The 13,421-nt window shown below is 36.9% G+C and overlaps 8 protein-coding genes across 8 annotated transcripts; 4 read left to right on the top strand and 4 right to left on the bottom strand.

Moving 5' to 3' along the window:
- Positions 1-119: 119 nt before the first annotated feature.
- On the top strand, positions 120-377 carry EV154DRAFT_426025 (uncharacterized protein; the record flags this gene model as incomplete). The annotated part of the gene is made up of 1 exon (XM_051596286.1): positions 120-377. One exon carries the CDS (start codon positions 120-122, stop codon positions 375-377), a length of 258 nt encoding a protein of 85 aa, XP_051454671.1.
- Positions 378-1,048: 671 nt separating this feature from the next.
- Positions 1,049-1,532, bottom strand: EV154DRAFT_518432 (uncharacterized protein). The gene has a single exon (XM_051602615.1). The coding sequence runs from the start codon at positions 1,511-1,513 to the stop codon at positions 1,235-1,237; it is 279 nt and encodes a 92-aa protein (XP_051454670.1). The 5' UTR covers positions 1,514-1,532; the 3' UTR covers positions 1,049-1,234.
- A 1,975-nt stretch (positions 1,533-3,507) lies between these two features.
- On the bottom strand, positions 3,508-4,803 carry EV154DRAFT_426070 (uncharacterized protein; the record flags this gene model as incomplete). The annotated part of the gene is made up of 5 exons (XM_051596290.1): positions 3,508-3,678; positions 3,744-3,948; positions 4,228-4,512; positions 4,573-4,670; positions 4,729-4,803. The coding sequence occupies 5 exons, from the start codon at positions 4,801-4,803 to the stop codon at positions 3,508-3,510; spliced, it is 834 nt and encodes a 277-aa protein (XP_051454669.1).
- A 73-nt stretch (positions 4,804-4,876) lies between these two features.
- EV154DRAFT_518422 (P-loop containing nucleoside triphosphate hydrolase protein) lies at positions 4,877-5,963 on the bottom strand. The gene has a single exon (XM_051602614.1). It carries the CDS (start codon positions 5,938-5,940, stop codon positions 5,017-5,019), a length of 924 nt encoding a protein of 307 aa, XP_051454668.1. The 5' UTR covers positions 5,941-5,963; the 3' UTR covers positions 4,877-5,016.
- An 87-nt stretch (positions 5,964-6,050) lies between these two features.
- On the top strand, positions 6,051-6,947 carry EV154DRAFT_518421 (uncharacterized protein). The gene has a single exon (XM_051602613.1). The coding sequence runs from the start codon at positions 6,139-6,141 to the stop codon at positions 6,877-6,879; it is 741 nt and encodes a 246-aa protein (XP_051454667.1). The 5' UTR covers positions 6,051-6,138; the 3' UTR covers positions 6,880-6,947.
- A 48-nt stretch (positions 6,948-6,995) lies between these two features.
- Positions 6,996-9,058, top strand: EV154DRAFT_605001 (glycosyl transferase family group 2-domain-containing protein). Its single transcript, XM_051607444.1, has 2 exons — positions 6,996-7,529; positions 7,585-9,058. Exons 1-2 carry the CDS (start codon positions 7,111-7,113, stop codon positions 8,849-8,851), a joined length of 1,686 nt encoding a protein of 561 aa, XP_051454666.1. The 5' UTR covers positions 6,996-7,110; the 3' UTR covers positions 8,852-9,058.
- Positions 9,059-9,833: 775 nt separating this feature from the next.
- EV154DRAFT_545036 (RuvB-like 2) lies at positions 9,834-12,368 on the top strand (the record flags this gene model as incomplete). The annotated part of the gene is made up of 6 exons (XM_051604633.1): positions 9,834-10,305; positions 10,695-10,755; positions 10,832-11,041; positions 11,115-11,296; positions 11,363-11,563; positions 11,628-12,368. Exons 1-6 carry the CDS (start codon positions 10,276-10,278, stop codon positions 12,366-12,368), a joined length of 1,425 nt encoding a protein of 474 aa, XP_051454665.1. The 5' UTR covers positions 9,834-10,275.
- A 25-nt stretch (positions 12,369-12,393) lies between these two features.
- On the bottom strand, positions 12,394-13,416 carry EV154DRAFT_605000 (uncharacterized protein; the record flags this gene model as incomplete). Its single annotated transcript, XM_051607443.1, has 6 exons — positions 12,394-12,611; positions 12,681-12,770; positions 12,852-12,942; positions 13,038-13,090; positions 13,150-13,203; positions 13,293-13,416. The coding sequence occupies 6 exons, from the start codon at positions 13,414-13,416 to the stop codon at positions 12,394-12,396; spliced, it is 630 nt and encodes a 209-aa protein (XP_051454664.1).
- Between the last annotated feature and the right edge of the window lie 5 nt (positions 13,417-13,421).

Here is a 13,421-nt window from a genome sequence, read left to right as displayed (position 1 = left end):
ATGTCAAATTACTATTTCCATTGATGTATGCTGTCTTGGATAGCTTAGAAAGTCATATCTTAGCACCAGAGTTTGTACCTGAGAAAGAGCTTGTCAGTATGACAACCCAGCTCGAAGCAATGAACAAACACGAAGATCAACGCATTATCATCAAGACGGACGGTGTTGTTCGAACAGCTGGCGACATCGAAATTCTTCTTTTGGAGACAGCTGGGCCGTATAATCACATCGACCTGCCCAAACTCTCTTTCGATAATAGTAAAGGAATGTTTGGGCTATTATTCATGCTTAAAACATTGGCAGATAAATATCACAATTGTTCCAAGACTGTATTCAGGGAGTTGAAACTTTATTTCTTGCAAGCTAGTCGTAAGTAAATTTTACACTCTTGAGTACTCAACCATATGATGTTACTAATCGGTAATACTTATACTCTTTTAAGATGATACCTTGCGTCTGTGGTCTTTAAAATATAAAAGCAAAAAAGGTACTTATACCTTTGAACGTGTCGCAAAGGCCAAAATCAGCGAGAATTACGAAGACCGAAACACTTGTCTGGCTGAATTGGCCTTTTTTGCCATTCTTATGAAAGTAAGTACCTTATATTAAAAAAATAAACTTATATGATTGGCGCGCGTGGCTTACCTATTTGATACATCTAGAACTGTCTTCGAGAGGCTATGGACACCATAATCACTATTCAAGAAGACCACATGAACGCTTACGATAGTGACTTCAACACACCTATAGTAAGTCTTTCGGACATTATTTGTCCTAGAATTTCAAAATAAGTTTCGGTACCCACTCAAAAGGGTTTTATCAAGAAGAATTGGAATCAACCAGAAATGATTAATAAATTGTGGATATTTTAAAAAATAAGTAAGGGGTTTTTATCAATCGATATAAAAAATGTGATTTTCTTTTCGAGGCTGTTATTGTTGAAGCAGTTATAACATAAAGGGTATTGAATTGTCGTATTTTCGGCTCTGTGACCATGTCTGTAGTTGGGAAAAAAAAAGTCCATTATTATTTTTCGTTTTATTAAATGTTCTTTTGATGTATTTAACTACTGTAATTTATTTAAATATGAAGTTATATCATATAAATATGTATATAATTGTTTATTGATTAGGTCTCTATTTAGACAATATCTCCTTTTTAGGTATCATCTTAAAAGAGTATAAGTATCACTGATTAGTAACATCATATGGTTGAGTACTCAAGAGTGTAAAATTTACTTACGACTAGCTTGCAAGAAATAAAGTTTCAACTCCCTGAATACAGTCTTGGAACAATTGTGATATTTATCTGCCAATGTTTTAAGCATGAATAATAGCCCAAACATTCCTTTACTATTATCGAAAGAGGGTTTGGGCAGGTCGATGTGATTGAACGGCCCAGCTGTCTCCAAGAGAAGGATCTCGAGAGTACCAGTTGTTCTCACAACATCGTCAGCCTTATAGATCTTGCGCTGATCTTCGGATTTTCTAGTTGACTTAAGTTGAGTTTTCATACTGCCAAGCTCTTCCTCACCAGGTACAAACCCGGGAGCCAAAGAACGACTTTCTAGGTGTTAATTCTTTTTTTTTTTTTTTTTTTTTTTTGCGATGATTTTATTAGTACCTGTATGTCTGTCTAAGACCGCAAAGTCTTAGACACCCTTCAAGGGGGCCTTCCTTCAATAATCAATGAAGGAAAGCCGACTCGATTTCAAGTCGGCCAGACCCAGAATAAAGTAAAGCCGGCTTTCCGTTAAGACGATCCCGTCTCTATTTATATAAAAAAAAAAAGTTTTTTTGTTATTACATAAGCTTACTTGTTCATTATTTTGATGATGATTTACTTACATTTGGCGTCTCCAGTAGACGCCATACACGGAGACAGTTGACTAAAGCAAACACTTGCGAAAGACTCGATATTTTTACAAGAAAGAAAAAAAAAAGTGGTCCATTTTATATTGATGATAAACAAGTGCGCCAAATGACATAATCATGTTGAATTAATTAATAACTTGTGTGGGAAGTAAACTAGTAGCTGAAATAGTTGTGATAATCTATGATGAATCATGGATGAAGGCAATAGACTAAAGTGATATAGTAAGCCCTTACAAATGGTAAGTACAAGCCAACATAGACTATACTAAGGGCCTCTAATGACTGATAAAAATGGTCAAATGTCTGGACTATTCCACAGTTTATTTATCACATGTTTTTGTTCGAGATATAAACAAGTAGTATAGTCTGCTTGCTGCAAAAAAAATAGGGAGAGAGAAAAGAGAACGCTTTATTCAGTGTATATAAAATAGACATTTACATGTGTGGCGAAAGTTAAAAAGTGTGGCTAGAAAAGACTTTTCTTTTCCCTCCCGGTTGAACCCGGAGCATGCCAAAGGTGATGTTTCCTCCCACCATCAGACATTTTTTGTGGTACAATCAGTTCAATGTAGAATATATAAAAAGAGTAAGTAATTGTGTTACCTAGAAACGAGATTGTATATAATTAACCTCCCCAAATAGGGCAAAATAAGACAAATAGGAATTATTTATTTTTTTATTGTGGTTGAAGAAGATGCTAGTAATAATTAATAGTAGTAATAGTAATAGTAGTAGTAGTAGTAGTAGTAAAAATGAAAGTGCGAAGGGGATATATGATGGGGAGTTTTGTGGTGGTTAAGCAACGATTATTTTAAGCACCTGTGTTGGTAACATCTCTACTGACAGCATAAGAGCCATGACCACCCATAGGATCAAGAAAGTTACCCATGGTATCAGGTTTTTTACCAGTTCGCATAGGATCATTGTGGTATTTATCAGTTTTGTGAATATCAACATCTACAATGGAACCAGCAGGAGAAGTGACATTAGAGTGACTAGGTGTAGAAGAAGGTGAATCCTCCTTGATGTGAGGACCGAAGAAACGTTTCATGAAACCCATTGTATGTAAAGATAGTTATTTTTAAATAAAAAATAAAAAACAATAAAAAAAAACGAGAGCTTGGGTTTCGGTATTTATATGATCTTCCTCCCGAAGAAAGTGTATAAACGGTTATCCGTCATCGGGTTGATTACGATTGGGGAGACAGGCTAGAAGGTATAATTTTTGTTCCCGAATGTAGCACAAATAGCCTTGGAGGAGGATTCCGAATGAAACTGTCCTACTGTGTCTAAAAGTGATAGCTGCTGATAGGTGCTTGTCTTGTGCAAATCAGTCATCGTCCTCCCTCCACACACACACATACACATGGAGAAAATGCGGGAGTGTAAGGAGGGGGAAGGGAGGGAGAAACAGGAAGGCTCGGTAAAGATATTATGCGATTCAATATTTTAAATAGGCTCTGATTTTTTTTTGATTTTTTTTTTTTTTTCTTTTTTTTAATATGAAAAAAGTGTTGTTTAAAAAAAAAAGAATAATAATAAAAAAGAAATATGTATAGAAAAATAAAGAAATAAGAATAAAAAAAAAAGAAAGTCTTCTTTTCTTTTGTCTCTCTCTCTCTCTCTTTATAATTTATGATTGATGTTGTTCAGTCTGCTCAGCAGATGCACCACGAGTAGCCTCTGGAATGATTAATGATTTCCAGTTCTTCATTAATTGTTGGCAACGTTGGTTAATTTTGTATTCGTCGCTATCGTAATCATAGGAGCAAGCAAACTTTACCACCTTTCCAATCTTGGTATACTAGTAGATGCGTGTTTCTTTAGCCCCATTGTATTATAATCATTATTGTTCTTTTCTTTTTTTACCCTTAATAAGTCGTAACTCATATGCGAATCCTCAATCTCCTTCACCACCTGTGATACCTTATAAAAATCATCCTTTAAGATCTCACCAGGTTTCTTTTCATACACCAGTTTCTGAAGTTTATGTCTAATGTGATAGATTCTCTTGTATTCAGGTGTCTTTTTAAACAATTCTAATTCGATGGCAGGAGGATGAACAGGTTCCTCACTCTTACGTGAGATTGCTGATGACTCTCTATTATGGCGATCCTCCTCTTGTTCCGTCGACAGTGACTTACGCTAATAACAAAAATGGTCGTTAAGGGGTTAGTTTAATAAGAAAAAAAGTAGTAGTGAAATACACGTTACTCGCTTCTTTGTCTCATGCTCTTCATTCTCTTCCTCAGCTAAACGTCTCTTGTTTTTATCTATTGCCTTTTTTGATGCTGATGCTGGTGGTGGTGGTGGTGGTGGTGTATTTGATAGAGAGGCCGCTGCCTGCTTAGACTTTTTTGTGTTGGTGGTACTCGTTGCTTTCTTCTTTTTGTCAACAGGTTTCTTTCGTTCCTTTCGCTTTGGTTTTTCCTCTTCTTCCTCTTCCTCCTCTTCTTCCTCTTCTTCCTCCTCTTCTTCCTCGTCGTCTTCCTCTTCTTCTTGTGCTTTTAATATGGAAGGGTCTAGTGCTTGATGAATAGCCGTTTCTAAATCCTTTGTCTTGAACTTCTTTGCCTTTAAATCACGTTCAACCGTTGCACGATCAAATGGACGAACGCAATCAGGACCAAAAAAACCACTTCAAATGGAAAAAAAAGAGATTAACATGGATACGCGTTTTAAGAAAACAAAAACTTACTAATCTCTGGAGCCATAAAAAAAGACAGTGTATAATAATCCTTTAGATTTACCCTTCTGTTTTAATATCTTTGCAGGGATGTCTTTGTCATTTTCAACCTACATTAAACCGTCAACCCATTATTCTCTCTTTTTTTATTATATATATAGCACTTACTCTAGCAGGCCACCAAGGATACCCTTTTAGTTTGGCAAATACTGTATCTCCTGGTATATATTCTTTGGGTGACATGGCTTCCTTTCTTTTCTTTCCTTTTTTTTGGGGGGGCTTTCTTCTATAATAAAAAAAAAAAAAAAAAAAAAAATACAGAGGTGGAAAAGGAAAAAATTTTATTCTTTTTTTTTTTTTTTGTCTGTGTGTGTGTGTGTGTATGGGTGGGTGTCTCTCTCCATTGGAGAGTGGGGCGGACTGTGAATACTTTTTTTTTTGTTGTTGTTTAATTGGTTAGGGTGGAATGGTCAAGGATTGTATAACTTGACGATGAGAATCCAATACGATTCTTAGATGCTTATTAGATCCATTATAACCACCATCTTTTCTATTAGGTCCCTCATAATCCTTCTTGGGTTCACCTTGCTCACCCAGACCAAAGAATCCCACTTTATCCAATCGAGGTAAATACAATTGATAGGCAGGCATGTAAGTATCCACAAAGGCTTTCACTTGAGCATCCGATAATCCTTCTACACCACGAGATACCTTCATATGATGTTCCTGCTCTAATCTCCATTGATACACTTGTTCCCGTTCCTTGGGTGATAAATGAATGAAAATATCAAGATAGGGATACAATAGATCTTCATATGCCTTCAAATGTTCATTCATGACCTCCGCATCCTCTCTTGAACAACTCAATTTTTCTTCTTGTGGTAAAGCTAATAACGGTTTAAATCCAAGCATCCAACCTTCAAACAGAACCATCTGTAAAGGCGCTTGTGCCTCCTTCCAAACACTTTTATCTAATCGATCTCCCATACCACCGTATTTTGACTTGTCATACACAGGTAAGAGGGTGATACCCTTTTCCTTTTTCTTTAACCCTTCCAATGTCTCTTGTGCCAACAAAAGATCATGGGATCCTGCCTGTCCTCGTTGTTGGTATAATGGGTTATGGGGGTATTGATTGGATAATCGTATTTGGTCCTGACGAGTAAGATAGAGATCATCCATCGAAAAGTGAACCACATTGTAGCCTGCGGTCTTTAGTAACCCGGTGAGGGTCTCGCATAAAGTTGTCTTGCCACTTCCTTGACAACCCGAGACACCTACCATCATGGGACCTTTTCCTGAATAAGCTTTAAAATGCTTAAGAATATGTTCCAAGGAGGCTGTAGTCTGTGGCAACTTGCTGTACACTAATTGAGACATGATGAAAGAAGGAAGGGCAAAAGAGAGAGAGAGAGAGAGAGAAATACACACGCTATTCCTCCCCTTTTTTTCCTTTTTTGTGACTTTTATTTGTCATACTTTTGTTGCATACACAATAGCAATTTAAAAAAAACACGTGTCATCTTTTCGCTCTCTCTCTCTCTCTCTCTCTTTTATTTTCACGTTTAGAAAAATAAAATGCAACTTCCTACACTATTACGCGAACCAGCGGTTGCAGTGATTGGTGAAACGTGTGTTTCTTCCTTGTTAGAAAACTTTAATTTTCATGATGTAGAGTGTATCAAGTACTCTGTCTCCAAGGGCTTGGGACTGGGTATTGTCTTGGGTGGTTCGATTGTCAAGATTCCTCAAATCCTTACGATTGTCAAAAACGGTTCAGCCCAAGGGTTATCGACCACCTCTTACCTATTAGAGACACTCTCTTATTTTATTACGCTTTCTTACAACTTGCGACAGGGGAACCCTTTCTCCACATTTGGAGAGATTTTGTTTATTTGCATTCAAAATATCGTGATCTTGTCTCTTATCTTTTATTACGGTGGTAAAGGATCCCTCTTGGTGGGTACGTTGGTAGGTTTGGTAAGCTTATTTTATTCATTAAACAATGAGGAATGGGTACCTCAGGTCTTGATGAGTTCTCTGTATGCTGCCACCATTCCTTTGTCGTTGGCAAGTAAAGTACCTCAAATCTATACCAACTTTAGAAACAAGTCCACGGGTCAATTGTCTGTGTTTACTGTGGTGAATTATTTTGCTGGAAGTGCTGCTCGTGTCTTTACTACCATGACTGAGTTGGATGATACACTCATGTTATTTGGTAATGCCTTGGCTACCACTTTCAATGCCATTTTGGTTTTGCAAGTCATTGCCTATTGGGGTAATAAGCCCACGGCTAAACCCACCACCAAACTGGATTGATTGATTGATTGAGCAAAAAAAAAAAAATTAAATAAATGTCATTGGATAAAAGTTTTTTTAACTGTGAAACGGGCCTAAGTTTCTTTTTTTTTTTTTATAAAAATGAGGGGGGGAAACAAAAAAGGGCGGACTGGTTCCTCCCTCTTTTTCTCTCTCTCTCTCTCTCTTTTTCTTTCTTTTTTCTTTTTCCCCCCCTTCCCAATACCTCAAAAGAAGAAAGTCAAAAAAGACATGTCTCGATTAAGCTCTCCCGCAGAATGGGTGGCACCTTTGACACCGATTATCTCAGTGTTACTTTTACCTTTGGGACCTCTCTTCTTTCCTAAAGCCTATGTGGCTATTCTGTTTGTGTATTTTACTGGATTTTTATATCAACAAGTAAACCATGTCTGCAAGTTTTATTTATCATCTGTGAAAATTAAGGCCAATGTAGATAAATGGAATGCTCTTAATCGTAATGACAAGACAGAAGAGGACAAGGCTAAAATTGCCTCGGAAACGCCTCTGCATAACCGCTCAAATACATTTGTCGAGGTGGAAGAACCTTTAGTGATCCAAGAAACAAAGTATATTCATACCTTTGTGATTCCCAACTACAGTGAACCCGAGGCTTTGTTAAAGGATACCATTGGCAAGTTAGCAGCTCACAGGTAGAGAGATTTGTTTTGCCATGTAGAATACACTAGACTCACAAATTTAAAATAGAAATGCTAGCACAAATTATGTGATTATTTTAGGCATGGAGGCTTCAGAAGAAGGTTGGGAAGACAAGGGAGAACGTTTAAAAGAATATTTCGAAGGCAGATTTCATGGATTTATCATGACAGGTCATCCAGTGGGTATCCCCGGAGAGTATCGTGGTAAAGGATCGAATGTCAATTATGCTGTCCGTAATGGATGTGCTGAAATGTTAAACAGAGGTTATGATCGTCGACAAATTATCTTGACCGTCATGGATTCTGATGCCGCTATTCCTGAAATGTATATCCTCGAAGTAGAAGAAGCTTTGATGAAATCTGATGATCCTTATTATACTATCTGTGCTCCTCCCATCTTCTTTTCTCGTAACTGTGCTCAGGTCCCTGCTTGTGTACGTATGGCAGATATCACTTGGGCTGCCATGGTGATGTCCAACTTGAGTAACTCAAATGGTCTTTGTGTTCCTTGCTCCAACTACACTCTTTCCTTCATCTTGGCTGAAAGAGTCGGTTATTGGGATGTCGACGCTGATGCCATTGGTGAGGATATGCACATGTGGCTCAAGTGTTTCTTTAAAACAGACGGTCATGCTCGTACTGCTCCCATCTATGTTCCCATCAATCTGACCAATGTCCAATGTGAAGGTTACTTGGCTAATGTCAATGCTCGTTATGTGCAAGCCAAACGTCATTTCCAAGGTGTAGCCGATTTAGGTTACACTTTACGCCACATGATTCTCTCTTACAAGAACCGTAAGAACCAAAAGGGGTTATTGGATAGCCACATGGCTACTTCCAGCTTCTATGATAAATTATCTGCCTGTGCAGTGATTTTGGAAGCCCATTTGATTCCTGCTTCCTCCGGTTGGTTAATGTTTGCAGCCGTTCCTTTAATCCAATTGATCCTGTTCCCACCCTTTCCTTGGATGGCTTTGACCAACCCAGCGAACAACCCTTTATTGGCCAGCGATTTCTTTTTCAAATTATGGACGGTTGTCAAGATGATTACAATCTTTTTACCTTTCCCCTTGTTTGGTACATTAGCTATCTATGAACATTTGCATCGTTACATTGACCGCGAATTTTATCATAAGCCCGCTACGCGTACCTGGAAAAATTGTGCGGACTATGCTTCTTTACCTATCGCCGCTTGGTTATTCCTGACATGGCCTTCTTCCGTGAATTGTGTTAAACGTTTGTTTTCTGGTGAAGATGCTTATGTTGTAGGAGCCAAGATCTTTAAAGAAGATGAGGATAAAGAAAGATTATCATAGAGAAAAAAAAACTTTTACACACACACACACACACACACATTTATTTCAACTTTTTTTTAATATTATTTCCCCCACAAACACACCTATCATCATTTTTTTTTATAGCTCATATTACACAAAGCCCAAACTTAATTTTTTTAAAAAAAAAAAATCCCTCAAGGAACATTGATTTGCCTTTTTATAAAATAAAACCAATTTTTTACCCATAAAAGTATTCTTTACCCGAAGCTCTTATCCTTGTTGGAATTAAATTAAGTGATACTGCAACAGCTTTTTCTTTCCCTGGTTACTACATCAATATAAAATTTTTTTTTACACACACATCTAAGGCGGGGTTAACAAAAGTGAGCCTTTTTATTAGTGTGAGATCAACTATGAATAAAAGAACGATGTTGCTTTAAAAGGAAAAAAAAAACACAGTAGCTTTTTTTCTTCTGAAAATAAACAATCTCAATGGGATACAATGGCTTATTGGCTCCTTTTATTAAAATCAGTGTGTGACATCCCCTGTACCGATTCCCCCATCTCTACTATGCCCATTTAAGTATCGACTTTTTAAAAATCACCTTGGTCAAAGAAGTGCTTTTTTTTTACCACCCTTTTCTTCATCAACATTCATGTAGACAGTCCTTCCAATGGTCATTTGTTAGTTATTAGCTTTCCGGGGGAAGCGGATACTTTTATGAGTGAATATTTCAACTTCAGCCGATAAACCACCCCTAGTGTCCATAGTGATTTTTTATATCACCTCTCTATAGAAACATGTTGATAGCTAACTAATTTAAGAGTCTTACTAGCCATTGTAACCAACTTGGAGGAGGGGTTGTTATGACAACGAGTCTACTGTTAGCAATTACTGTTAACAGCTATGAACTTTCGAACGCCTTTTGATCTACGGAGACAAAAAAAAAAAAAAAAAAAAAAATGAGCAACTAGAACCGGCCCAAGGGCTACACATGTTCAAAGCTGCAGCTTCTTTTTTTTTTTTAAAAAAAAAAAGAAAACAAGTTTGAGCCACTTAGAGTTGACTAGCTCTCCCATCTTTTCTCGTGGTTGATTCTGTTAGACTGACGTATTTTTTTTTAAGTGAGACACGAAGAGAAGAAGCCGTCGTTACAAAAAAAAAAAAGGTATATTCTTTTCATATAGCTTCATTTATAAATGGTTATACCTGTTAAATTCAAATCATACTAAAGACGGTGATCATCCTCTCTCATTTTTAAATGATATAAAATATATACTTGTTTAAGCAGCATCGTCATAAATAGCGAGGTGCTTTGACAAAAAGTTATTTAAATAGAGTGGTAGTGGGACTTGCTTTTTTTTTTGCCACTGTAGTGATTAATAAGTACCTTATAATCTACAAAGATACATAAGCATACAAGAAACGTACCAACTTGCTAAAAAAAAAAGGGACTCAAAACATGATTCACGCAAGCATAAGGTCGAAGCAAGTAAGGGTCGAATTCATATTATCCTGCCCAATATATAATTTGAACATAATAGAAGTAAAAAAAAATAAAAAGGTTTACAGAACCCATGTTGTATGCCAATGTACTCGACCCGGTTAAAGAACGAGTACCCATTATTAAATGTTGACTACCATAAGATAATGGTAGACAAATATTTTCATTTGTATGACTCGCTAATTATTTTTTGTCTCTCCTCTTAAAATTGTAAAATCCTTTACTGACTAAAATAAAAAAAAAAAGCTTTTTTTTTTTGTCATATTCCAAACACTGTTATAGATTAAAAATAATATGGTACATGAGAGTTAACAATCGAGTTGCTACAGTGTAAATTTCAAGAGTAAAAAATTGACAAAAAGTTCCTTCACATGTAGTCTTTACCTATTTCTACTTCTTCTGGCGAGTCCAAAGATCTCTTGAGAATGGAGCGCGTCGGTAACGTATCTACTTTTTTTTGGGGGGAAAGACGCTATTCAGCCTTTGAGTGCTAAAAACATCTGATTATTTTTAGGAACTCACTCTCACATTCGTGGTTTGGGTTTGGACGATGCATTGGAACCTCGTGCCTCTTCTCAAGGTATGGTGGGACAATTAAAAGCACGTAAAGCTGCCGGTGTTATCTTGCGAATGATTGAAGCAGGAAAGATTGCAGGTCGTGCTGTCTTGATTGCAGGTCCTCCCTCTACCGGTAAAACCGCCATCGCCATGGGTATGGCTCAAGGTAAGAAAAAAAATTTTTTTTTTGTTGTTGCATACTCCCCACGATTTCCTGTTGAAACTAACAAAAAAAAAAGCTCTTGGTTCCGATGTGCCATTCACTTCATTGGCTGCTTCTGAAATCTTTTCACTTGAAATGAGTAAGACTGAAGCCTTAACACAAGCATTCCGTCGTTCCATTGGTGTCAGAATTAAGGAAGAGTCTGAATTGATTGAAGGTGAAGTGGTTGAAATTCAAATTGATCGTTCCATGACAGGTGTAAGTTTTTTTTTTTTGTTATTTTATTGGGGAATGTGTATACTGAGACGTGTTGAATTACTTTAGGGTTCCAAGACTGGTAAATTAACACTCAAGACAACCGACATGGAGACTATCTACGATCTTGGAAATAAAATGATTGATTCTTTAAACAAGGAAAAAGTCATGGCAGGTGATGTCATTGCCATTGACAAGGCTTCCGGTCGTATTTCCAAGTTGGGTCGTTCTTATGCCAGAGCTAGAGATTACGATGCTATGGGTTCCGACGTAAGCATTGTTATATAATAGAGGACGTAAATGGGTTATTAACGAAAAAAGATGGGTTTATTAGACTAAATTCGTACAATGTCCCGAAGGAGAGTTACAAAAGAGAAAGGAAGTAGTTCACACAGTTTCTTTGCACGAAATTGATGTGATTAACAGTAGAACACAAGGCTTTTTAGCTCTTTTCTCTGGTGATACTGGTGAGATTAAATCCGAAGTCAGAGATCAGATCAACACAAAGGTAGCTGAATGGAGAGAGGAAGGAAAAGCTGATATTGTTCCCGGTGTACTCTTTATTGACGAAGTACATATGCTTGATATTGAATGTTTCTCATTCTTGAACAGAGCACTGGAAGATGATATGGCACCTGTGGTTATTATGGCCTCCAACCGTGGTATTACAAATATCCGTGGTACCAAATATAAATCTCCTCATGGTATTCCCGTTGATTTACTCGACCGTATGTTGATTATTTCTACAAACCCTTATGAAGAAAAGGAAATCAAGGAGATTTTAAAAATTAGATGCCAAGAAGAGGATGTGGAAATGACAGAGGATGCCAAGGATGTATTGACACGTATTGGTGTTGAAACCTCACTTCGTTACTCTATTCATTTGATCACAGCTGCTAATTTGGTCGCAAGGAAGAGAAAGGCTACCGCTGTTGACGTTCAAGATATCAAGCGAGTCTATTCTCTCTTTTTGGATGAAAAGAGATCTGTTCAATACTTGAAGGATTTCCAAGATCAATACATGTACAATGACCATAATGATAAGATGGCTGTTGATACTGCCATGGAATTGTAAAAAATAAAATAAAAAATTTACGTGTTTATAAGAGAATTAAGCTTAAGAGAATAGATGTAAATAATATAACTACAGAAGAAATCATCTTGATTTTATCACTATCATTGGAAACTGCAATCACAACAGCTGCATTTTTTTCCGCTGCTGAAGCCATGGCCGGTGTCATGGAATAAGCAACATTGGATAAAGGAAAGGAGGATGCGTTGGTAACAATACGACCTACTCCCCAAGGAATTTTTGAGCCTAGAATGATAAAAAAATGTTCATTTTTTAGTTCAGATGTTCCCCCTTTTTCACTCTTTTTATTGTTACCATCAGATTGTACGCTCTTTTCAGGTTCCACTACCTTTTCATCATCACCTGTGATGGCAAACCGAGTCGTCCATGCATTTTCTCCCTTATCTAAAATAAAACCCATCATCATTAATGACCTCCTCCTCCTCCTCCTGTAACAAACACACAAAAAAAAAAAAAGTTCCGAACCATTTGTAAACATGAAAAAATAAATTGCTGAATGGGGTTCCACTTTAGGTGCAGTCCAATTATATGAAGTCAATTGGGAAGCATCTAAATTCTATGCGATGATAATAATTAGGTTAGACACAGGCAATCTTTTTTTTTTTTTTTTTTTTTATGGGGTGTGAGACTTGATGCTCCTTGTCATCTTACTTTAGCAACACTCTTGAGGAATTTTTGGTGATTGTTGTCGCCTGTCATAAAATCTAAAAATGGGAGGTGTTTGTTACACGCATAAAATTTACATATATTTTTATTATTTTACCAATCTTGAAATTTGACCATGCTTCATCCATAGGAGGTTCTTGGTTGTCATCCACTGCAACAACAAGAAAAAAAAATAGACATGGTTAAATCATAATGTTACTGCACAGATATAATTTTTTTTTTTAAAAAAAAGGACGTTACACCAAGTAATCTCGTAATTTTGCCCGGCTTTCCAAACAGTGCCTGGTTCAGGATAATTGGGTGCTAATTCTGCATAGGCACATACTACGAAAGCACTCAATAGGACACTTTTTAAGACCATCATTATGA

Source organism: Mucor mucedo (assembly GCF_025094135.1).
Source record: "Mucor mucedo strain NRRL 3635 chromosome Unknown EV154scaffold_89, whole genome shotgun sequence".
Taxonomy (NCBI): Eukaryota; Fungi; Mucoromycota; class Mucoromycetes; order Mucorales; family Mucoraceae; genus Mucor; species Mucor mucedo.
Note: the sequence above shows the minus strand (reverse complement) of the source record. Positions and strands in the feature narration are given on the sequence as shown.

Bases quoted from the DNA above. Each gene is read 5' to 3' on its own strand.
- EV154DRAFT_518432 (XM_051602615.1), bottom strand. From the start codon at position 1,513: ATGAAAACTCAACTTAAGTCAACTAGAAAATCCGAAGATCAGCGCAAG.
- EV154DRAFT_518421 (XM_051602613.1), top strand. From the start codon at position 6,139: ATGCAACTTCCTACACTATTACGCGAACCAGCGGTTGCAGTGATTGGT.
- EV154DRAFT_518422 (XM_051602614.1), bottom strand. From the start codon at position 5,940: ATGTCTCAATTAGTGTACAGCAAGTTGCCACAGACTACAGCCTCCTTG.
- EV154DRAFT_605001 (XM_051607444.1), top strand. From the start codon at position 7,111: ATGTCTCGATTAAGCTCTCCCGCAGAATGGGTGGCACCTTTGACACCG. The intron at 7,530-7,584 runs GTAGAGAGATTT...AATTTAAAATAG, and splicing joins GGCAAGTTAGCAGCTCACAG to AAATGCTAGCACAAATTATG.